At 35.4% G+C, this 26,368-nt stretch overlaps 1 protein-coding gene across 8 annotated transcripts in view; it reads left to right on the top strand.

Annotated features, from left to right (window-relative positions):
- The window catches only part of GPATCH2 (G-patch domain containing 2), a 173,989-nt gene that overhangs the window by 75,985 nt on the left and 71,636 nt on the right, over positions 1 to 26,368 (top strand). For all 8 annotated transcript variants that reach the window (XR_003436130.1, XR_003436129.1, XM_027122199.1 and 5 more), the window contains exon 6: positions 24,792 to 24,859. Coding sequence is in view for 6 of the 8 variants with exons in the window: in XM_027122199.1 (XP_026978000.1) it covers positions 24,792 to 24,859 (68 nt within the window). In the remaining 2 variants the exon portion in view is untranslated. The remainder of the gene's footprint in view (positions 1 to 24,791; positions 24,860 to 26,368) is intronic.

Below are 26,368 nucleotides of genomic sequence, written 5' to 3'. Positions count from 1 at the left end.
AAGAAACCGAAACCCAATTCAGCCTGCATCATGCAATTGAAAAAAAAGCAATTTATCGGCTCAGAGAACTACAGTGTTGGATGCACAAGCTTACCATGGCATTGGGACCAAATCTTGCTCCTTCCATCTCTGGCTCTGCTTCATACACTGCCCCCCTCCAACCCCCCACCCCGGGTTGACTCCATTCTCAGGCAGGCCCTCATGGAGGCAAAATGGCTGCAGGCACTGGAAGCTTGTAGCTTACATCTGTTATCCCACCCTTTCTCCTCGAAAAGAGGAGTCTTCTCTTTCCAATAGTTCCAAAAGTATCCTAGAATTGATTCTTAATGACTTTGACTAGGTCGTGTTCACAGCTTTGAACCAAATACAGTGGACGTGGGATGGAAGTTGTGAATGTCCAGGCGTGGGCTTGGAAAATGGACACAGCTTCACTACACCTCATACTCTAAGAATGGGAGAAGGGTATTCTCATGTGAAAAAAAAACAACAACAAACAGAGTACTATTAGAAGAAGGAATAAATGGTTTTACCCAACCAGTAGGCTTAAAACCAGCAAGTATTCCTTAAGAAACAAAGCTTCTATGTATAATCAAAACCCTCTTGACCTCATAATATGTAGCTCACCTTAGAATTTTTTACCAAAAAGGAAGTTTTTACATCATTTTTGAGCATGAATGATGTAGTTGGACCATAGACCATATTAAATAAGAAAATCAGAAGGTTTGGTCTTCATAAGGGAAAAGGCTTCTCTCTGCCCAGATGGAAATACCTAAAATATTACTTACGAAAGAGGTTTTAACATGTTATTCAAATGAAACTTGGATCTTCTTAGCTTCCACTGCATCATTTTACCTGAAAGGTTTGTGTAGTGAACTTGCAGATCGGATTATTATGTGATGTAATGAGTTATTCAACCCACTGTCCTGCACATTGTAGTGATGAGTAAACATCGGCATGGATTAAGAAGAGAATTGCAGTTTCTCCATATGTGTGCATCTAACTATTACCAGTTTTTCAGGTACTTACGAGGTTGAACAAAATATGGAAGCTTAAATTTTCTGCTTTTGTTTGCTTGTTTTCTGAATATAGGCTACCTTGTAGAAGCTTGCCGAAACAGCGGAATGATCCCTTTTCTCAGATCAAGGACTTTTGGTTCTATCAGGCTTTGAGAGGCTCAACTTGTCAGACCCCTAGTGACTCACAAGACTACTTTTTAACTGCTATGACAGGACATCTGTACACTGTAAATCTGAAACTGCAGGGGTAAAAGACAAGAGCCTTGATGATTTGTCTTAGGAAGTACAAAAACCCAATCATTTCTTATTGCTGGATTATCTTGAGTTCAGTGGAATCAGAGTTTTATGAAGCATGTAAGGTTTATTGGGGAAATAAAGTCACAATTTAGAAGAAATTGACAGGATTTTCCTAAGTCATGTTTTTCTTCTCTGTCTTAAAATATCAAACCTTAGAATGATAGAAAGTTATGTCAGTATAGTAGTGTTGCAAAAGTTGCTAGTGGATCTAAATCAAAATTTGCTTATGAAGGAAAGAACTTATTGCAAAAGCTACAGATGAATATATTTGTCCCAGATTTCTATAAGTTCTGGCTGTGTAGCCAAACCCTGTGCAGTGTTTAGATCAGTTGGAATCATAACTGTCGTGCCCCAAGGACACAAGACAATTTTGTCTCTTAGATACTGGTATTTTCATTGAGTCTCCAAAAAACCAAATTACAATAAATCTTTGTGGGAGGCCCCTATTTCAACCTCATTGTTAGAATCACCAACAAGAGTAGATTTAGGGATAATTACCTCTGAGGTAGACCTGAAGAGAGAGATTGTGGAAGCACAGATAGAAGATGACACTTGGAGGCTTTTTTTTTTTTTTTAATTTTCACCTTCAGCTCCATAGTCCTTGAGGACACCTGCTTCAAATTTTGTAGACAGTGGGTCCCTCACTGCTAGAAATCAGAATGCTTTTTCATATTATTCATTTCATTAAAGGCTTATCTTGAATGTTAAGTCAACTAAAATATCAATACTTTTAACCACCAGAATGTTTCAAAGTATTCTCATGAACTAGAATCAGAATTGATCAAAGACTAGCTCTATTGTGCAAGCACTGAGAGCTTTGGTGTAATAACGTTGACAAAATGGGTTTACTGTTTAGAGAGGAGTAATCACTGCTATATGACCAAAAAAAATTTTTTTATTAATTAAAAAAAATTAACAGGCTATTATTTATCATTGCTATCAATATAAAACTTCATGTTATTCCACCCATAATTATATAGTGTTTTGTAATGCTTTAGGATAAATTGTTATCAGAAGGTTCTAAGACACTTAAAGGGAAGCAGGCAGCCTGAAGCCATATACCCAATGACACCCAATAGCTTAGCTACAGAGGTGGCACTTAGCTTCAGGTCTTTCTGCTTGCTTTCTGTTTATCTGTTTTTCCTTCTGCTTTTCTTTCCCTTCCCCTCTTCTTTCCACCCTCCTTCCTTACTTCCTTAAATTTCCATTTAAAAAGCACCCGAACCCCTTTCTGGTTGTACTCTCCTTTTCAGTCATAAAATTGAAGTATACTATTTAATTTTAAATAGCTTAACCTCCCCCCAAATTTTAATGTCAAAAAACAAACCCAAAGAAATGTAATTCTAATTTAAATATTGAAAGTTTTTAGGTGGAACCTGATATGCTAATTTTTCTCCTAAGCAATTTCTATGTTCAACATTTTAACTCGCAACTAGGTGCTTGTAATAAAAGTGGTGACTATTTCAAAAATACAGTAAACATAGATGTGCATTCATTAAGTTTTTATATAAATACATATATAAATAAATTGTAGACACAATCAAGAAATCAAGCCTTTCAGGGTTATCTATTGCCATTGTTTCTTATGCATTGAAGCTCTCACCATAGCCATTACTATAAAACGTTCCCTAAGTACATAAAGGCTCTGATCGTTAAGATTTTTATTGCCAGCCACACATACAGAGCTGCAAATTGCCTTGTTTCAGATTTATTATGTATTACTCCAGAAATTCTATAAAGATCAAAAGAACTGATTACAATGTTGACCTTTGCATTAACTCATCTGAATTTAAATTCAAGTGTTTGATTTGGGAAAATAAGTCCATTTATCATAGGTCTGCTACTGAGGGGATTGTGCAGCCCTGATTGGGAGCGCTGAGACCAAATTTATTTATTGAGCGTGGGCTTGAAAATTGTTTGTAGGACAAGAGGAACAAAAGTTTGACCTGCCATTGTTACAGTACGAGGGGAACAATGTGGACATTGCCCTTTTCAAATTTCAAATAGTCAGTCTGTTTCAATCTTGTTGATAGAATCTCCATGTATTAAATTGAGCAAATGTATACTGTTTTAAAAATATAAACCATTCTCTGATTTAAAATTAATGATCATTCTTTTACTGAGAGAAATAACCATTTCTTCAACATAGAGGTTACATTTTGGAGGAATATTGAGATGCTTCTCATTCTGAAATTGGCCTTTATATTATACTTGAGCTCTCACTTGTCAATTTTTTGTTTTCTGAATTACTAAGAAAAAAACTGTTTGTAGTAATGTCTTCCTATGTAGAATTATGGATTTAATTAACTTTCACCTATTGAACTATTCAATTTTCACCACACAAAAATTCTAAATTTTAACCCATTCACTCACTATGCCCACATTCACTGCCCAAACTGTCTATGTTGCCCACATTGATAAACCTTCTGATCTGCCTTTAGATGGGCAGAGAGTTCTAGAAAGTGATTTGATAAGGGAAGGGGTGATGGCATTCAGCACAAGGCATGGGCTTGAATCTGTCCCTATACCCATGCTTTTTGATAGCATAGCTTCATAACAATGTGAAAAATTAGGGTCCAGCACTGTTAAGTATAGTGATGATGGACATGACTTGGCCCATAGTGACCTGAAGAGCCAACTGGTAAAAATGCATACGATGTGGGTTAGGATTTATTCCCAGCTTAATGCTTAAGGTTCAGCTCTTCTGCTCTTCGTGGTGATTAACCCTCCAACCCAAGTCACTGTCAGAACGGAGAGGCCAGGGTATTATTACCCATTTGCTAGGTTTCAGTGGGCAGACTGGAAACAATTACAGTAGACCCTTGATATCTGCAGGAGATTTGTCCTGAGACATTTGCGTACTGCAGATGGAAAAATGTAACATAGCATATTATGTTCCCTATAAAATCCATTCCAGTAAAGTAAAACTAAAAATATTAAGTATCTCTTAGGCCATTAATGATTCTGTAAACACAAAACCAAAGTATAAAACTATTAAAGTAAAATTTGCCACCAAAATAAATTTCATACCACATAAAAATATTATTTAATAACATTAACCCCAAATTTATAGAATCTGCAAGTCGTAAAGGGTATTGGTGTAATGACATTTAGAGATAACACTGAGACACGAATTCTCAGCTTTCTTGCTGTGAACTTGCTCCATGCATGTGATTCACATTAGAACTGCAGCAGAATCATGAATGACTATTACGTGCCTTTTGGGACTCTAGAATAAATTATCTTGCAAAACTTCTTTAGTTCAATTTTTTTTAAAGGATGTAGACTTTTCAGTTATTGATACCTACACGAATCCATCTAAGGCAGAATCGACCTGTTTTATGATGAAAAGGTAGGGCTAAGATAATGCTTTTGTACTTATTTCATCTTTATACAGTCTGAAATTCGAGGGTCCTGGTAAGGGAGAGGTAAAGTCTTTGTGAGTATAATCCAGTGTTTGTCTGAAAGAAATAAATCTGTAAAGTATTTAGGTATTATAATCTGATTATTGGGGTTTTTTTAAGTTTTCAAATTTTTTTAAATTTTTGAAATTAAAAATAAATTTCAAGGTGAAATTTTTTTTTTTTTGAAGACAAGTTTTATTTGGGAAGACTTTCTAATTAGGGTGAAATTCTTGAAGAAAGAAATTCCTGTGTCATTGTCGACTTGAAATTATTGAAATTATACAAATTATTAAATTAGTGGGAAAGTTGTATTTACCAAATTAAGCATTTCCTTTTTTTCTTGTTTAATTTAAGTGGACGTTTAAGTCCTAAATGATTTAATTGTACTTTGCTGAATTTGACCGTTCTGTTTGATGTAGTTTCATGTATGGTGGTGATGATTATTTTATTTCCTATATTTTAGTATTTTGAGTAATGTCAAGATATTATAGCAGTGAGAAGGTAGTGTGGAGGCAATGAACAGGGTTTTTTACAGAGAGTACCTGTGTTCAGTACAAAGCAAATAGCCTTATACATTCTTTGCCCATCTCAAACCTCTTAATTAATTTCAAGTTAGCAAATATATATTGAATGCCTACTATGTGCCAGATACTGTCTTCAGTAACCCCAGGTACAAAGATTAATTGAAACAAGCCCTACTGTCAAGGGATTTGCTATCTATCAGGGTAGGCATGTACTTAATCTAATGTGGCCAGGTAAGTGCTTTATTAATGGAATGAACAAAGGGCTGAGGAAATTCAGAGAGAAAGAAAATGCCAAAAAGGACTCCTTTTCTTTTCTTTCTAATCTCTATGAAAATGATCTAAGAACTCAACTTAGCATGACAGAATGCTTTTGATGTAACGGATTTTAGAGAAAATACTGAATTTTTTTTTAACAGATTAGAAAATTGAGGGCCACGGACATAAAGTGATTTATCAAAGCTCATACATCTGTTTTTTTGTTTTTGTTTTTTTTAAGCATAGTCATTGATTAAGGATTTACTGTACTCATAGAGGCTACCATTTAGGCTAATAAGCCTTCCTAATGACTAGAGAGCAAATAAGTTCAAAATTGTATAATTTTGTATGCTTCCATAATTGCAATATGATTTGAAAGAAAGAAGAGAAAATCTGATATAAATAAAGGCTGATATAAGTGAAGAATACACTAATTGAGACTTATGTGTAGGTACGGTTTGGATAGGTGGAGAGTATAAGAGGCACAGTGCAGATAAAAGAAAATTGAAGTATGAGGCTGGGATGAATTTGAAGTATGAGTGACAATTCCTGGCACGAAGTCTTAAATATTCATTGTGTGTGTGTGTGTGTGTGTGTGTGTGTGTGTGTGTGTGCGCGCGCGCGCGCACGCCTGCTCTGTGCCAGAGTGTTGTGCTTCCTGTTTCCCCATGTTTTCTGTCTCTTTAATCCTTACAGATAACCTGTGAGATCAGCGTTAGGCCCAATTTATGGATGAGACTAATTGAGGCACAGAGGAATTAACTTACTTAGCTAGGTTACATAGTTAATATGTGGGAGAGCCAAGATTACTTTATCTTGCTGCCAAGTACTCATTCTTTCTTTCTTCCATACCCTGATGTTAGTTAGATGACTCCCAAATGTTCTCATGTGTGAGACTAGAAAAATGCTGTTACTGCCCAGTAGCCAAAAACAAATAAATAAACAATAAAAAATAAATAAAAATTGAACTTCATGAAGATAAGCTAAGAGGGATGATAATGAATTTTTTTGGATATAATGAGTCTAAGGTGATTCTAACATTTCCAAAAAGAGACATCTAAAGGGTTCCTGGAAGAAGGGGATTAGTTGTTGGAAGTATGGAACATTAGATGAGGAAAGGCTGTATATGTGTGATCAGTCAATAAAAAGATGATGATAGAAGCTAGGAGAGTTGATGCACTTTTCCAGAAAGAAAGTATGTAGAGAAAGGAAAGGCAAAAGATATGACTCTGGAAAATTGGAAGAGAGTTTCAGTTGGAAGAGGTAAGTGTGTAGGTATGATGGGTTTGTCTTAATGTTTGGCAGGGTTTTCTTTGCTTTTGGGTTTTTGTTTAATACTGATGCATCATTGTTATGAACCACCAAATTTTATTATACTTTAATTATGTCTACCTTCCTCTGTAGTCCAGAAAGTTTTTCATGCCTGATGATACACATGTGGGTTTGAAATTCAGCTAATTGTATAAGGAGTCATAGTGATTAACCATACAAACAGAAGGTTCTGCAGGGTTTGCACTAAACCATGCAAAGAAAGAAGAAAGGGGGTAAACAGTGAAAAGTAAGTAATTTGGGGAAGGAAAAGAGGTGGGTAAAGGGATAAGGAATAAAAATTTTGTAGGGCTTCTCTGGTGGCACAGTGGTTGAGAGTCCGCCTGCCGATGCAGGGGACACGGGTTTGTGCCCCAGTCTGGGAAGATCCCACATGCCACAGAGTGGCTGGGCCCGTGAGCCATGGCCGCTGGGCCTGTGCATCCAGAGCCTGTGCTCCTCAACGGGAGAGGCCACAACAGTGAGAGGCCCGCGTACCGCAAATATATATATATATATATATAATTCTCTTAAGAGACCTGTGAGGCTGTTATTACTGTTGCCCTTTTACACAGAAGTAAAAAGAAGTGAAGTGACTTGCATAGCTAGAAAGTGACAAAGCATGCATTTGAACAATAGTATGACTTTCAAATCCACACTAACTTCCAATTATTGAATGCCAAGCTGAGCTAGTAACTGAGGCAGGTGTCTGTAATATCCTAAGCTGAGTGTAGTTAGTACCTTTACAGCTGGTGTTACAATAAATACTGTGCCCCAGCCAACTGCGTGGTCACGTGACATCTGGTCACCCCATAAGAATTGTGGGAGAACCAATACGGCCCAGGTTTAAAGAGGACAATTAATTGTTGCTTAGTGCAGGTGGTGGTGGGCACAGAGGGTACCAGTTGTGAGCTCTTATTTTCTTTAGATATCCTGAATTTTTTTCACAAATTATCAATAGTTTAATAAGCAGAAGAAGCAGTTTAAAGCAGAATTTCATTCTGAGTATGAAATGTGGCCTTGTTTCATATGGACCATTGAGGTCCTGATCACTAGAAAGGACATGAGTAGTTTTTAGTTATAAAGCTAAGAATCTGCCCAGTTAATAATCTTTTTAACTTGCAGTCTGAGGTTTCTGATTTGAGAATTGAGTAATGCTTGCTCATGTTTCTATGGCTGCTCCTACATTTTCAAAATGCAAGTGGTGTAGAATTCTTTTTCTTTTAGTATGGCGAGAGGAAAATCCACTGTAAAATCTGTAAGAATCTTTTTGATAGATCTTACTTTGTGTTCATTGAAATATTTCCGTATATAGTTAAAAGAGCACATTGAGTTTTCCCACTAATTATGTTTTATTCCCACTGTCATTTACAAAAGATATATATCTGTATTCAATAAGCAAGAGCTTACTGAAAACATGTGTACATAGGATTCTGTTATATGTGATTCAAAGCAATTGAAATATCAGCCATGGCCTTTGTTTGAGATTTTCATGTAGGTGTCCAGGTAAAACATAAATACTTAAATCAATAAGTTAATACTGTTTCATTTTTTATCTACCATGTACCAGACATTATGCAGTGTGGGGGAGAAACAAAGTTGAATAAGACATGATTCCTAGTCCCTAGACGCTTATAGTCTGTGGGAGGGTTAGATAAGTAAGCAGCTAATTAAAACACAATGTAATAAATGATGTAAGTACAGTGCTTAGGATATAGAGAGGTTGCTGGGAGCCCAAAGGGTGATCCTTATGTCATTATGGACACAAGTACATAATAATATTATTGGACTTATGTAAGATACCATGAAAGGAACCAAGGTACATAGTGTTAGTTTTTAAATGAATTCATTAAGATATTAATATGCGTCACCAAACTCATTCCTTTGCACTACTAAACAAGGCTTGCCAAGTTATGTGACGTTATTCTCTTTTAAGAAGAAGTATTTGTGAGAACTGAGATATGAGTCAATAAAAAGTAGCTTTTTCTCTTCATAAATATATTGTCTTGGTCAGCACCTTTGATACTGTTTATTATCTGTGGGCATCCGTATGCCCAAGACCGACATTTCCACGCTAGCCCTTTTGGTGTTATCCACCCACGAAGATTGACATTTGGATTTGCTGCCATACATATTTGCAGAATCAGTCAGGGTTTCCAGTTTGGCCTTTTCCGTTTCCACTCAGTCTGATGCCTTTATTCAGAAAGAAACTACCCTTCTATTGATTCTCTATCTTGCCGCAGGGTTTTTAATTTTTTCTTTTCCTGCATTTGGTTTCAAGCTTTTCATTTATGCTTATGACAACCAAATTTTGCATGCTGTGAAAGCATTTCTGACGACCTCCCCACCGGTGTTTTTCCCCTGTTGCCCTGCCTCCTTCAGTAAGGTATAGCACAGTGGTCCTCAAACCTCAGTGAGCGTCAGAATCACTAGCAGGGCTTGATAAGACCCAGATGGTGGGGCTCCACCTCCCACACGTTCTCAGGCGGTAAGTTTGAGGCTTGAAGCCTGAGAATTTGCATTTCTGACAGGTTCCCAGGTGATGTTGATACAGTGGGCCTGGGGACCACCCTTGGACAACCATGGCAGACAGCATTGCTTTTCAAAGTGTGGTCTGGGGACCCATGGGAATCCCCAGGACTCCTTCAAGGGGTCCACAAGGGCAAAACTGTTTTCATAATAATACTAAGATACTATTTTGACTTTTTTCACTTCATTTTCTCAGGGGTATATCGTGGTATTTTCCACAGTCTCCAAGCAGTGAGTTATAGATTCTTGGATTTAAAAATTAAGGCAGTTTCAATTCCAGTACAGCAGATTTCCATAAAACAAAGGCTCTATGGAGTCCTCAATCATTTTCAAGAATATAGAGGCAGAGAACTGCTGGCCTAAAGAAATGAGCACAACGTCTTAGAATCAAGGTCACGAAGACACAGTGTGTTCTAGCTCCTTTCTGCTCTCCCATCTCCACCAGACCATCTGTCCTTGGACACACCGACCTCTGTTCTACTCCTTGAACATCTCTTCCCTGCTTCCGGGCCTCCATATGTGCTATTTCCTTTGACTGGGGATGTTCCCACCTCTCCTCCCCTTGGCTTCACTGCTCCATCTCGCCCCTCAGGACTCAGCTCAGCTGGGGTTCCACTTCCCCACCACCTTCTCCTTCTTTATTTCCTTCTTAGAATTTACCAGCAATCTATCGCATTCTTGTATATATATATTTTTTCCATCTTTATTGGAGTATAATGGCTTTACAATGGTGTGTTAGTTTCTGCTTTATAACAAAGTGAATCAGTTATACATATACATATGTCCCCATATCTCTTCCCGCTTGCGTCTCCCTCCCTCCCACCCTCCCCATCCCACCCCTCCAGGCGGTCACAGAGCATTTGACTGCATTCTTGTATATTTGTTTGTTTTTAGTTCAGTGTGTCTCTCCATGCCATCAATACCCGGTCCTCCTCAGCTTTGTTCACCAGTATATTTCCTCTTCCTCAACCCAAGACACACTGAAAAGGCTCAATATTTTCTTTCGTTCTCTTTCACATTTTAATTTTATTGGAGTAGAGTTGATTTACAACCTTGTATCCGTTTCGGGTGTACAGCAAAATGATTTAGTTATACATATATCCATTCTTTTTCAGATTCTTTTCTCATATAGGTTATCAAAGGATACTGCATAGAGTTCCCTGTGCTGTACAGTAGGTCCTTGTTAGTTAGTTGTTCGTTATATATAAATATCTGGTTCCTTTAGTCAGCAGGAAAATAATGTAAAGGCTCAATATTTTCTTATTGAGTAAAGGAACCAGACATTTTTGGACTAAAATACTGGCTCTGCTATGTGTGAAGCAGGTGGTCTTAGGTGGTTTCTTTTCATCTCTCTAAGCCTCATTCATGAGCCTGAGATAATAATTAGAATCTTGCAGCATTGTGAGCATTAGAAATACTGTCTAGGCAACTTCTGAGAGTCCGGGCCACCTAGAAAGTGCTCAATCAATGTTTGGTGATATCAATCACAATGGATACTATTTACATAGTACATACCGGGTTCATCACAGAGAAAGAAAAAAAAACAATAAAAGAAAAGAAAAGAATAAAACAAGTGCAAGTATCCCTGCATTTGGAGGTGTTCACATTCCAGTGGAGTGTGCTACTCAGCAGGCATTCTAATTGTGTAGCCAGTTCCGCAGAGTTGGGTTGTAGTGACCTTATGTCGGTGTTTCACAAACTACCCATGTGAGAAGATATTGTTTCAGATTCCATGGTGTGGTTTAATGTCTATAGAGCTCATAGTTAATACCATGGGGCAACTCAAGAAGTTAGTTGTATCTAGTCTCTTAGTTATATTGATGCTTAGATGCCACCATTACTTTATGGATAGCTTCCTTCTAGAGTGAGTTTAAGAGCATATCCTGCCGTACTCTTGGAATATATGCTAATACTTGACAGCCTCCTTTCTGTCTATGAATTCTTTTAATAGTGTGCTACCCCAGGAAGGTAATTGAAGATAACTTCTTTTTTCTGGAATTCTTTTTTCTTTGTTACTTTTGACCGACTTGAGTAAAAGTGTTCTAGGAATTCATTAAAGGTAGTAATATCATCTCTTTCATTTTCTGTATTTTAAAACTTGTGAACTATTCTTTATGCAAAACACCTAGTAAATTATATTCATTTTTCAGTTGATTCTCTGTATACTTCCTACCAAGTTTTGGGTTTTGTACTATTTTATGAAATGGTATTAGAATGGTTTTAGTTATAGAGATGGCAACATGGCTTCTAAGACAAACTATTCAGGTGTTTGAAAGATTATAGTATTTAACCTGTTTGTGAATTCTTCCGAATATATACCAAGTTGTTTTATAACTATCATAAAATGCTAATCAGCTGTAGTGAACAATACTTATGCTTTTGACTAATTCAACACATGGGTCAGTAGAGACAAATATACCAAGTTCTGTTGGTGACTGACACAATGGTAAATTAGACAGTAGCCACTGCTTTCCAGAAATGTATTTTCTTGTAGAGGAGATAAACATATAAATTTTAACATGATGCAATCTGTTAAGTGACATAAGAAAGATGCAAAGAAACACAGGTATTCCAAGTAGAGAGAGAAATTACTTCTGTTGTATGTGGATCGAAGAATCCGTGTGTTTCTGTGTGTGTGTGTGTGTGTGTGTGTGTGTGTGTGTGTGTGTGTGTGTTTGAATTGGAGCATGGGAAGAGATGCATTCCCTTTATTACTTTAATAGCATGAGTTCAAATGGTTTGCCGGTTGCCAGTTCGGGTTTCCTTCCTCCTTTGGCCGATCCTTAGAATCGGCCAAAAACAGCAAATCAGCTATAAAACATTCAATTTATGGACCATTATTATAGATAAGATATTTAACTCTATTTAAACTCATGACCTTTCCGCTAGTTGAAAAGCATCAGAAAAGCACCAGCTTATGTAGTCACTAATAATGTCTTTGTGGAAATTACTGAATTAAATTTTGTGATTTAGACTGGCTACCTTGTGGTTTTCACTTAATTTGTAAAGTAACTCTTCTTTATAATTTGATGTGTTTTGTATATTAAATATGTATCGGCATTTCCTATATGCTCGTGGAAACAATTGCTCTGTTGTTTCAAGTAATTCACTGAAAAGAGTGATTGATGCTGCCAATAATAAACATCTTCAGTTGCACCGTCCCCCTGCATGCACACCCTCCTTGCTCCCAACTCCCAGCAATCCTACAAAAGCTCCTTATACTTGCTTACATCTATTGTAATATTTATTGTGTCATCTTATTATTGAGATTGTATCTTGCATTAGACCTTGAGACAATTAATACAAATGATGATAGTTACGAGATACTGATCTATGTGTTTTAAAGATTATCTCATTTAATTCTTGTAATAGCTCTATAAAATGGGTACTACTTTCATACCCATTTTACAGATGAGGAAGTTAAAGCAGTCGTAGAGCTGAAACATGGAGGAATCAGGCTTTAGACCCAGGCCATCTGGCTTCATACCCCATACTTTTAATCATGATGATGTTCTGCTCCTAAGAACTACTCTATACTGGAGAAAAAGAGAAAATTGATGAAATCCATAAATTCTAGTTTATTATTTTAAAACCTTGTGGATGATATATCCCATTGTGACCAGTGCATCGGACAGCAAGAATTACTGATAAGACTTCATATTGCTTTGTTTTCTAATCTTATTATAAAAGTGATGTTTGGGCCACAATTGATTTTGTAACCTGCAGACTGAAAAATATAATACGTTACGTGGAATTTTGCTATAAAATAGTGAGAAAGCTTAAACTAGTCAAGTACTTAATGCTTTATTACTTGCTTATGGATCACACAGAAGGATTTTCATCTATTCTAGTGTAAGGATAATTCTTCTATTCATGAGTCTATTTAAAGGGTTGATATCAGTTTGTAAGTCTAGTGGGGCAGAAGTTTAATACTTGGGCCAAAGAAAATGGAGCATCTTTATTTAGTCCATTTGATATTTCTCGTGAGTTTCCACTTATTAGTACTGGGTGTGGGGAAGGAGCGTGTGGGTGGGGATGCAGGAGTCAGGAAGTGAAACGGATTTGCCCATTACTGTATCTCAGTATCAGGTCTGTTTCTAACAAATGCTTGGTCTTGCATTTCTTTTCCCCCTCCCATCTGCTTCTCTCCAAGAGGCAGTAGGGAGTTTATGTGCCCTTGGGGTCATGGAGAAGATTACCTTTGGTCCATGCATCGTCCTCCTGTCCATGCAGTACACTTTGGTCCTTGCTGATGTCTGTCTAGCTGTTGTGATCTGAACACAGGCACCTCATTCACTTGTATAAGTCTGGTCCTGTTTGGCGTTTGGAGGTACCATGCTGGTACCCATTACCAAAGCCCATGCATTCCAGCCATTTGTCTCTGATCTCCAAGTCTCTGTGCTTCTTTAGGTCCCAAGACTGCTCATCCACTGGGCCCCCCCCCCCCCCCCATTAGTTTACCAAAACTCCTGGATCACCTGTCTAGCACACTCAGTCCATGGGGAACCAGTAGCCTTCTCTCAGGCTATCCATCTAGCTCCCTCCTTCCACCAACGCAGCTTTCTACTTCTGTGCCAGTTCGGGCAGAGTGCCAACTCAAATGTGGGAATCTGCTGGAGACTTGCCTCCTTACCAGCTGTGCCAGAGCTAAGCAGATATTCCTCGGTTCCCCCATGCTTGTCTGCTCTTACCCCTCACTTTACCCTACGTGAGTGGGGGCAGTTCGAACCGTGGTTTCCGTCTTACCCCCTACTTCAGCCTCCGTTCTCCTTTCCATGCTCTGCAAGAGTGGGAAGGCAGGAGCCTCAAGGCCCAGCCGTCACTGGCAGAAGGGCTTGCGTCTTCATGCTGCAGGTAGAGGAAACTGTTCTTGCAGCTCACAGGCTCTTGATCCTAGGAACCCAGAAGCAACAGGGATTGGGATTTACTGAAGGTGAAAATACAGCAACTTAAAATAGGAAAATACCTCCTCTTTTGTTTCTTTTTATTATTTTGATTTGAGGCACCATTTCTTTTCTTTTTTGGTTGTACCATTTATTTTTATTGAAGTATAGTTGATTTACAGTGTTGTATTAATTTCCACTGTCTAGTAAAGTGATTCAGTTATATGGATAGATATTCTTTTTTTTATATTCTTTTCCATTATGGTTTACCATAGGATATTGAATATAGTTCTCTGTGCTATATAGTAGGACCTTGTTGTTTATCCATCCTATATATAATAGCTTAACATCTGCTAACCCCATGAGGCACCCTTTTCTTACTGGACTCCGACAATATCAGCTAGTCAGGATGTTCTAGCTCAATCTGTGGAGACTCGAACATAGACTATTTTACGGAATGAACCAAATTCCTAGATTTCTGAAACTTTATTACCTATCCAGCTTTTATTTCCGTCAGACTTCTGCTCTAGCTGGGCTTCTTCATTTTCAGTCTAAATACTCTTTTGATCCACACCTCGTATCCGTGTTTAGCATATAATTTCCCTCCTTCCATCAGCTTAAATTCTTCCCATTTCTAGCACTCACCTTTAGTCTCTCTGCCAAAAAACTCATGTGCTAAGTCGGGCTTCAACAATTTCTCTTTTTTGAACTGCTATTGCAGTTATAACTAAATGCACACAGTTTAGTGGTTGTTTCATCTTTATTGGTTTATATATTTTGAGTTTGTAACATATTAGCTAGCAGGGTTTGTATTATGCAGTCCTTTAGTATCTTCTATAGCACTTAGCAGAGTACTGGGCGTGTAGAATAGATATTCAATAACTCTTCTCTTGTGGATTCCTGACCCACTGAACGGCATGTATTTTTTGTTTGATTTGTTTTGTTTTGTTTTAAGAATAAAGGTAGCATTTAATGAATACAATCAGCAGTATTACTTTTATTATTATTAATCAGGGATTGGGCTCGGTGCATGTAACAAAATGCCCAAATAATAGTGTCCTGAACGAGAGAGTGTTTTGCTTTGTTTCTTCTTCGTGTCATGAGAAGACATTTGATGGCTTTGTTATCCAGATAAAGGATGGCAGGGTGGAAACCTTTGATTCTTTTGATCTTTCACTGCTAGTCAAAAAAATGGGTGTTGTTGCCTGCATCCCGGGCAACCTGAAGTACAAAGAAGGGCACAAAATACATGGCAGCTAGTAAATCCCATTGAAAGAATTTTCCTTAGAAGCTCCACCCAGTGATTGACATACTTCTTATTGGCCAGACCTTACCTCACATGACCATCTCTGGCTGTCTGATTGATTTTATGATGCAACCAGAGTTAAGCTAGATATTTACTTCTTTCAATTTAAAGCTAATTCTACTAACAAATGTCCCCCAGATATGAGGGTCTGACTATGTGATTTTTTTACTCGAAATATATATTGGCCAGAGGATATTGAAGGTTACAGGTTATTATTTGTGATTTGTGTAGCCATTCATTGAGAAAGATAGTATGTAAGATACTGAGATATTCTGTTATCTTTAACTAATATTTGATTTGTTTTTAATTAATTCATTCACTCATTTATACATACCTTAAAGAATAGTTTGCATATGCTTGTAGTTGTGATCTTTTTTCTTCTCCTCTCAAGTCACAGTTACGCATGTTTGTTTTTTAAGTTATAGACATGTTTTAGTGCAATTAACAGTATAATAATCAGAACTGCATTACACGAGACTGGGTGGTTGCCTGCATCTTTGCTTAAGGAGAACAGCTTGTAGAATATAATATCTTAAGTGTTTTATTTGCTAAATATAAACCATATTAAGGTAATCAGTTTTTAAATGTGGAGACTATCAGCGTTTTTCTTATAAGTTACCATCGGTGTATCCTTGCTGTTCTTAGAGGCAATCTTTTAAATATCAAAACCAGCTGTAATTTTTCTCTTTTGATATAAATTAAAATTCCATATAACATCACTGTCAGCTTAAGGTAGGAAGAAATAAGCTAGTTTATAAAAACAATTTGAAAAATTTAAAAAACCACGCAATTCAAAAGGGCATATGCACCACTGATAATGGTGTGATAAATTATCAAATAATTAATGTGGAAAGAAAGTAATTTTAGCTCCTGAAATGTTGATCATGTCTTCCAGTATCAGAATAATTTAAGTAATTTATAACTAAGCACTGAAAAGTTTTCCTAGTCTGCTTATATTCCTAAAGTAGATTTTTTAAGGTATGTGGTAGGATTTTTGTTCAAAAAGCTATCTTAATGATTTTTTACTTTATCAGTCGTGTTTGCTGATTATCATAATCACCTTCACTGCCATGTTACCCCCGACCTCTTATACTACCAAAAAAAAAAAAAATTATTTTTACATGTACCAAGCTTTTCAAGTGTGTTATAATTCTCATTAGGAATGGGAATTATTAAGCATCTTTTTTGTTTTTTAAGTCTCTTCTTTATATAGTAGACTCTGTATACGTAAGCTTCAAGAAGGAAACACTTTCTAGTTTCTATTTTCTGTATATGTGACTCCCTTTTTTTTGCTTTTTTAAGCTTCTGCAGAATTGCAAGAGATGGGAGGATAGGCTTCAAAACATCCATTAGAATTTTTATTTGTTGTTTGAAATTTCTTTAAATAGTTGAACATTATTTTTAAAAGCGTTATGAATGTCCGGGGAGATAAAGGGATTTTTATAAACAAATTCCCTGGCAGGAGCTGCATTACGTGCTATATATTTCAGGCTAATAATAAGGGCTTACAGTGGGTCAGTGTGTCATATCCCAGTGGTGTCTGGTGAGATAGAGGGTTATCTAATATGTCAGCTAGCTAACCCTGTGAACAATTTTTTGAGCAGGCAAGATAATGGGACTGAATTCTGAAATGAGGGTTGAAATATACTGGAGTATTGTCACATGTGAGAACAATAACTTTTTAAAGTAAATGTAGTCACCTTTTGATGGCATTAGGCATATTTGATAATGGGGTATATTTTAAGTGGATAGATTGGGTAGAGTATGAAGAGAATCATATACAATGGTATGTTTAAATAGATAAATTTAAAAATCACAAATTCTATAATGCACAGGAGGTTTTTATTAATAGAAAGCTGCTGAGAAAAAAAAGGAAACTTTTTTCTTCTCTATTATGATTACTAAATTAACATAACCTAATACTAGTAAGGTTTCAACTTCCTCATTGCAATTTTAAGTTTTGAATATAAAGTTACTTCTACCCAAACAGGGGTACAATAATCTAGAAATCTTTCAAATTGTTTTGCTTTACTGTGTTTCTGGCTAATATGTTCGTAAACCATCATATAAAATGTTAATGCCTTTTTAAATCACTAATTGTTTAAAAGGTTTTTATTTCAGTCTTTCTTTGCATTTCCCTGCATTATACACTTAATTTTGAGAAAAGGTTTGTGTGTATGTGTGTAAAATGAACCTCAAGAAAATGCTTATTTTTAAATGTAGATGTGAATTGCTTGATGTGAACTGAATAAGATAATCTACATTCATACTCTTATGGCTTATAAATTCAAATTTTAGAAGATGTATAGATTTGGAGTATAATCTAAGTATGTTGCAGTGGGATGAGATTATAAAGTTTTTTACACCATCTTGTGCACATTTTGTTTATTACTTTGGCATTTACTCTTATAAAAGGCAGATCTTTATGCACAATGGATTTTGTATAAACATCTGTGGACCTATCCTTATTTTCTTGAAGCCTATGGTATTGCAAGCATCATGAATGAGTGATTTAAGAAGGCTTTGGCCAGCCAGCAGAGGCCACTCACAGCTTGCTACTAAAACTGGATGGCAAAGTGAAACTCTTTCTTTAATCACTATTGGCCATCATTCCGAGCTGGTTAATTTTTAGTTCCTTACTCAAAAAAAAAAAAAATTACCGTGGAGTCGTGAGAAAAAAAAATTGTTGCTGTATTTGTATTTTAATTATGTAGTGATTAATCTTTCTATTAAAACATTTAGATCATTCATTATTTTGTAGGCCAGAAATGAGAATTTATGCACTCAATAATTAGAAGTATTATTATTCTAATAGGCCAATAATTCTAAATTCTTAATTATTAATGCTGACTTATTTTAACTAGGAAAAAACTGTTTAAAGAGAAGATTTAAAACAATTACATTGTTTAGTTTTAGAATGAAAATAGAAGAATTGCTAATGTTGTCATATATATACACATATGTATGTGTGTATATTTCCACACCTCTATCAGCTTAGTATAATTCGCATTTTGAGAATTCTTTTAAAGAGATATATGTGCTGCTATTACTTGAAAATGTACTAAGATTACTTCCAGATTACCTGAAGTCTGTCTTCAGTCACTACTTCATGTGATACTGGCAGCTAAAAGGTTAGCATCTTCCCTTTGACTCATACGCTTTCTGCCAGAAAGGGTAATCCTCAATTGAAAGGATAGCCTTCTGCTTCTCTGTGCTTTATTTCCTGTGATTTTTTGATTCTTTATAAAACCTTTCTGGTTTGAAGGTGTAGTCTCACATTTACATTGTTAATCCGCTTTTGAAGGAAAAAAAATAGTCCAAGTTCTCAAATTTTCCAAGTTTCTTCACATATTCTCATCGTGAAATGTTTACTCCTCTCTAGTGCGATTTTTAAATTTCTTTTACTACTTTGCCTGTAATGACTAGCGGTGGAGCCATTTGTTATTCTTGTTAGTCTCTCCATAACATGGGCTGACAACCTGTTTGAGCTGCCATGCTCACTCTTGCCTATATTTATAATAGCCCTGTAGGTTACCCTGAAGTTACAAGTAAAGACCAGAATGTCCTTGAATGTATATTTCTAGGCTGAAGATTTTCCGAGAGTGTATTCTAGATTCAAGCCAGCATCTCCTGTGGCAAATCCCCAAATACAAAAAACACTTGTTTTGATGTATTGTCTCCTTTGTGTGGTCCCCTGTAGGGGAAACTTAGTAAATTGTGGATAGAACAACGTAGGTTCAAATCTAGCTCTGTTTTTAGTCTTTGTAATCTGGGTGTGATGTGCCCCCACCTCAGTGGGTGTTAGTTTCTTCATCTAGTGTTTGAAGATAATGATGTCTATTCACTTTAGCCATCTTGCCTGTGAAAACTTACCTTATAAGCAGGAAAGACTGATAAAGAATAGGAGTGTCATCATTAATCACAAAAATATTTCTACAAATTGTATTAATTCTTGATGTGTCATGGGTAGTCATTATCACACTTTTATTGTTGGGTTGTTCATGCTTACATCCTTCCAAGAAGGGTTAAAAATTGCATAGTAAAAGTATAATGGAATAATGTGGAATCTTTAACCTTGACACCCAGGTAAAAGTCATCAGATTCACTCACTGTCTTACATCTACTACAATATAATTTAGATAACATGAAGGCTATGAATAGTAGATGCTGCATAGACCCTAAAAAGAGGGTTTTTTCCCCTAAAATCTTACCAGGGTGAGCTCTGCTGATAAGAGCAAGATTGTTTATGAATATTGGTATACTTAAAGATATGAATAATGATGAGAACTTAGTACATCTTTCTGTAATGTTATTAGATTTTATAAAATCCCAAACATTAGCACATGAATTATTTACTGATCTTTCTTTCTTTAAAACAAACAAACAAACAAAAAAACCCACCTTGGAATTAGAGGGGTCCCTTCACACAGAACTTTATCATTATATAAAAACGATTAGTAATATTTGTAACAATATAACTAATCAATGTAACAATCAATGTAACGATACAACTAAAGTCACCCAACTGAATGGGAACCATATACCACTCATTATATAGTAAATTTAAGCATGATTTTATATACACAATAGGTAACTAGTAAATATTTGTTGAATTGTATCAAGCAGAGCAGTTTGGGGTTTAGAGCAAGGAACAATCAACTACTGCATCAGGAGCTGGAGAGAAGGATCACAGTGGAAAGCAGGGATGAGATTAGAGAGGGCTTCAAATGCATTTCTCATTAGTTTTAATTTTGCTTTCAGTGTGGAGCTATGGATGGCTCTGGAATGAGAAAATCGACATGTTGCAAAGCATGAAAAGTAATTTCTACTTTTTTGTATGTTGTTTTAGAAGTAATTCTAATGTTATTTTCTTGAATGCTTTCCATCCCCAAATAAATTGTGCCTTTTGTGAATCGTGACCATTCTGTAATATTATATATGAGAATAGGTGACACAATGAAATATTTTATTCATTCTCCCAACTATCTTGTACCAAATTTTTAGAACACTTATATAAACTCAGGTGCCCTCATTTGAAATACTTCTGGAGAATCTTTCTTCATTCTTCTGTATGTGATTAAAAGATAGACATTATTCACATTCATTTAACAACTATTAATTAAAATCAACTATTGCAAAACATTTAGAATATGATTTTCTTGGGCTTGTTTTTAAATGAAGATAATGTATAGACTAGCAACTATAGTAAGTTAGTTTCCTTCCACCTCTTTGCTTTCCTTTCCTTACTTCTTACCCCCAGGGTTTAAAGTCCTATTTTTAAGCCTCTTGCTGTTGAGTTGTTTTCCTTAATATCTGTCACATATATTTGACTGACACATTTATTGAATGTACCGGGGGTGGGGGGGCCTTCATGCAGAGCCTTCTAAATTTTAAAGGCTTGTTTCTTTCTTCAGAGAAGTTGAGTCAAATTAATAATGGTCCTTAGAGAAGCAGGAAGCTTCTGGGTCTTGACAAACTGGCAGGGAGGCTCAGACAATGTCTCGCTGTAGCCTGGAGGCCGGGCGGATTTGATTGACCAGTTCTCACAAAACTGAAAGGCCTTCTTTTGAATGGCAGCCTGCCACCCTAAGTGTTTGTCAGTGTAGGCACTGAAGCAGAATAGCATTTGGAAAGCAAAATATAATTGTAAGTGAGAGAAAAGTTGGAGGACAATGGCTCTACTAGAGGCAGAGAAGAAAGGATGATGGTTTCTTGTGCTTCTATGGAGACATAACATCTCCTGAATTTATAGAAGGAATCTTATTCATTGAGAACATAAGTAGGATATCATTCATGTTGAACAAACTCATTATTAATCTCATAAGACCGTTGTGTCTCAGGTAAGTTTACCTGATATGGGAAGTAGTTCATTCAACCATCTAATTATAGAAGAATGGGACGAGATGCAGTGGGTTTGGTAATAATAACAAAGTGAAAATGAGGTATAAAACCAACTGTTCTGTCTATCTTTGAAGGAAAGTCATAAAATCAGTGTTGATAAGTCAGTGATAGAAAAAATAAGAAATTTCTTTTAATGTATCTAATAAAACTGCTAAAGATATTTTGTCATTGAAATCATTTGGCTCAATTTCCCTTATATTGGTACTTATTGACCTTATGAATTTTGATAGTGGTACTTGTACAGCTGTTATTAAGTTTTCGTCTAGTAACTACTACATTTCTGATTTTCTAAGGTTGATAACTTGATTGTAAATAACAATAGTAAAAACTGAGATCCATGTGATCTTTTAGCATTATAGTTTATTTCACAATCTAGTAAGGCCAGAAGTTGACATAAACACTATGCTATTCAGAGACCATTCATTCCTATCTAACTTTGAGTTTATTTTTTTTAATTTAATAATTTGCATAATAAACATGGATACTGAAAAGAAATATGCCTACTTTATTTAGGATTGTAGTCACTATTGACGTAGTAATATTTAACAAATGAATCATAAAAATTCAGGGCATATAGTGTGATGTTTAAGATTCTTATCAGTAAATATTGGCTAATTATATAAAAGATTGTTTCCAGAGTTTTAACAAATAACAAGAATTGGATTGTGGAGATACTATTTCTCATGAAGAACAGAATACCTGTTTCTTATCTGACCTTTTGAAATAAAATCTACTTTTTCTAACAAATAACTTTTACAACATGAATATCTTATGGGATATTTAAAGAGTTATGATTTTTTTTTAATTTGTGATTTCTTTCTAAGACATTTCTGTAATACCTGGAAGGCATATTTTTTGGAGAATAAAATAATCACCATACTTAATCATTTACTAGAAATTAATACTTTGACCTGCTATTTTAAGTTGCTTCATTTCATTTTTAGAAAGATTAACCCCGAATTATAAATCTTTAGGAAGAATTCTGTAAGAATGTTTCTTGACATTTTATAATTCTTTGAAGTATCTACTAATAATCAATCATATTAAATACATGTTTTCAAGTTTAAAAAACACTGAAACTCCAGTATAGCCCTGATTTCCATAAGCTGAATTCTATACTAAGATCTCACCCTCAGATTTTTGGTAAGCATGTCTAGTCACTAAAGTTGCAAAAGATTCCTGTTGTTAAAATAGTTCACTCCTGAGGCAGGCCAGTGTCATTGACCCTAAGATCATCATGGATGGATCTCAGTGTTTCTTTATTTCATTTAAAAAGTTCTAAATTATGCCTCTTTACATATCTTTAAAAGTAAAACCAAAATTGACTTGAAATAACAGTGAAGGATATTCACCTCTTTTTTTTAAAAAAAGGGCCATGTACTAGGTGAATAGGTAGAGTCATTTAAATATCTACATTTGATATTGTAAATCTTTTGTGAGTTATTTACAGCAGTTGAATTGAGCTTATAGTTTCTATATATGATTTCTGAGAAATACATAGTATGATTATTTCTGACTAGATTGAAAGCTTACATTTGTATTGTGGTATATATTAGTTATAAATTCTGTTTTGTTGTATTCAGTTGCATTGTTTTCATCAGGCAATTTATCACATGGGTATATGTGAAATTCCTTCATTTATTAAATTTCAGATTACATATTTCAAGCCAGAGCAAGACTTAAACATTTTTCCATAAGTATAGCTGCAGGTAAACAAGCAATTTTAGCCCTGAAAATAGCTTCTGCTTCTGTCAACACTTTGTTTATTCTTTCTCTGAGATAAAAAGTTCAGTTTTCTGGTATTTGTACCAAGATAAAGTCAGTAAACAAGATTAATATAGTGTGGAAAAGGTTGTCAGCAGCCCTGGCAAAGGAAATAAGTTGCCTGTACATAGAACATACTGTAAACTGAATAAAAGTGTCAGGTCCACCATGAGATAATGTGATCATGAACCTCTAACAAAGCATGACATAGGCGCAGTCGGCTTTTCTCATAGCCACTGTGTAGAAAATGGATTACTATATTCCAGGGTTACCCACTGGAATAGCATGAAAACCTCATTTTGAGATGAATGCAGGATGTAGTCCTGGAGTTGAGCCACATGTTTACCTGTGGTGCTCAAACCATAGGGTTATTAATGTCATCATCTGTGCACATTTGCAATATTTGCATTTCTTAGAGTTTCAGTGTGTGCTGGCATCCACGTTACCCAACTGATACAAGACAAAATAACATTTTTGAAAATGTTCGTTTCTTCTGAGGGGTATTTGTTGCCTCATCATGCCTTTTTGGATTCTATACGTTAAGTAGCACTTCTATAATTACAGAGGGATTTTTTTTTTTTTAATACAGCGGAGCATAATGTAAAGCCTTTTGCTGTCAGTTTATGTTTCATCAGTTGTGATAGTGGATTCATGCTGTTTTTATGTTCCCGTTGAGAACCCGCTATAGGATAGGAAAGTTGTGACATTTTCTTTAAAAATGGGAATAGCTTGCAATATCAAAAAAGTTGAACCTTGAATTCTTTCTCAGCTTTTTAATTTGATTTAGAAATAAAGGAATAAAATTTTTTCTCTTAAGTGAAATTACATTTTGTTCTATGTAAATACACAAATAATTCCTAACTTTATGGGAAAACTATAAAAAGGACTACTCACTACTTCCTTGACTTAAGTCTTTGTATACATTTTTTCTGAAGCACAGTTGATTTACAATGTTGTGTTAGTTTCAGATATACAGCAAAGTGATTCAGTTATACATATATATATGTATATATTCTTTTTCAGATTCTTTTTCATTCTAGGTTATTACAAGATAATGAATATAGTGCCCTGTGCTATACAGCAGGTCCTTGTTGCTTATCTATTTTATATACAGTAGTGAGTATAGTTTAATCCCAAACCCCTAATTTGTATGCATTTAAAATGTGTGCATTATAATACATGTTATTTACATTTAGGAGTTAACTACAAACATGTTGGTCCTAGGAAATATCATCTTCTCAACACTAATTTAATTAAGTAAACCTTTTTTTATATACAGTTAAATATATTTGCAGTTGTACAGTATTTGGAAATGAGAGTCAGTGGTCTAGTTCTTAAGAAAGATTTTTTTTTTTTTCTGTTATGAAGGTACTTTTTAAATAGTCTTAAAATTCTAGCTGAGGAACTATGCTAGACTAAAACAAATAGGACATTGTTACCAGAAATTAAAGTATTTTTTGGTCCATGCAGTTGTGTCTTAGGTTTTGAGAATCGTTATATTCTCCATTTCAGAGTGGATGTCCTCAAATGAAAACATCCCTGTTATTCACTGCCTTTTTACACACTCAACGGTGACCTGTTTTTGGTTTTAAATCTCCTTTCAGGTGACCACTCCTGGCCCAGTCAGTAACAAGAGAATGGTTCACTTTTCCCCAGATTCTCATCACCATGAGTGAGTATGCATGGTATTTGTATAATCTTGTTGGGCTATTCTGTATCTTTCTTTTGGGAAATTGGCAGCTATTGCTAGTAAAGGTGGTTCAATTTAAATCTGTCTTATAAAAGAGTAAACATCATATACCAAGGACAGTAGTCCAAGAACAATTTAAATGAAACCCATGACAGAAATATAAAGAAAAGTTTTTAAGTAATCATTCTTTTATTTTACTTGCAGTAGAATTTGAAATTCACGTGTTACTGAAAGTCATATATAAGATTATCTCAAAGCGTTTAAATTTTCATTACATTAAGTAGCATCAAGCTCTCCTTCAACTCATCCATCCTCACTTCCTTCCTTCTACAACCCTTTCTAAGGTACTGAGATGAAGAGTGAGTCTTTTCCTCATGAATTCTCTACCCTCTTCTCCTGTCCAGCATGAGCTGTGATGGGACCAGAAAGTATTTGCATTTAGCAACAAAAGGAAGAGACTAATTTACTAGATAACTCCAAAAAAGTAAAGCTGTGGCTTGGTGAGTTATGGGGTGAATTTCTAGGTGCTAATTCTATTTCTAAATACATCTTTGTTGGAAAACCTGAAATAAGTTGTGTATTTTGGCTCAATACCATGTGTCTCCTATGAAGCTGGTTGCACTTGAGAAAGACCATTAAAGTATGGAACAATATGAATTAATTATTGAATGAATTTTTTCTGGAAAACAATTATATTAGGACCCATTAGGTTCTATTTTTTAAATCTACTTTTTATCAAATATAAATCAGAAATTATTGTTCAGATGTAGCTTAATTTATAAATATTAATATAGTATAATTTATATGATATAAAATATTATCTATATAGATTATTTTTATATATTTACTTTTATAGCTTATGATATCACAATCTTCCCTCTTAATAGCTTATCTTACTCATTGTTTCATTATCCCATAAAAGACCTTCTCTCTTTTTTCACTCAAACAGAAAAAAATAAAAATAAAAATGGATAAAGCATTTTTTATCTCATAAGGACCACCAGAAGATTTGTATGTTTCCGTCTCGATTTTCTGTTCTGATAGAAAACAAATACTCGAGAAAGTAGATTTAGAGCTATATTTAAGCCAAAACTCGCATTTGGTAAAGATTGTAAATGCCCTGAGGACAAACAATCTCTATCACCATCGTAATCCGGTGCCAGTTGTTGAGTGAGTGAAGACATAAAAGTTTGTATTTAAAATAGCACAAATGCAATAATGTCAGTTGAGTATTGCTTCTGAAATTAGCCGGTATGACCCTCATTGTAATATCCCAACAACCTTCCACACCCATCTCCCCATAAATAAGAGTTTCTGGGAATGGAACTTAGATGCCACCGTTTTTAGAGTTTCCCAAGTCATACCAATGTGTTTGATTACAATTCTCTCAACACTTGGGACTAAAACGGTCATTTTACTACCTCGCGCCCTACCTGCTACGTCCACTTTTTTTAGTATCTCATCTGACCTCCTGTTTTCCACATCCTCCTC

This window comes from Aethalodelphis obliquidens, unplaced genomic scaffold, assembly GCF_003676395.1.
Source record: "Aethalodelphis obliquidens isolate GAN/ISIS:26980383/991018 unplaced genomic scaffold, ASM367639v1 scaffold24, whole genome shotgun sequence".
NCBI classification, from domain to species: domain Eukaryota; kingdom Metazoa; phylum Chordata; class Mammalia; order Artiodactyla; family Delphinidae; genus Aethalodelphis; species Aethalodelphis obliquidens.
The sequence above is the reverse complement of the archived record's forward strand: the minus strand, read 5'-3'. Positions and strand labels throughout refer to the sequence as shown.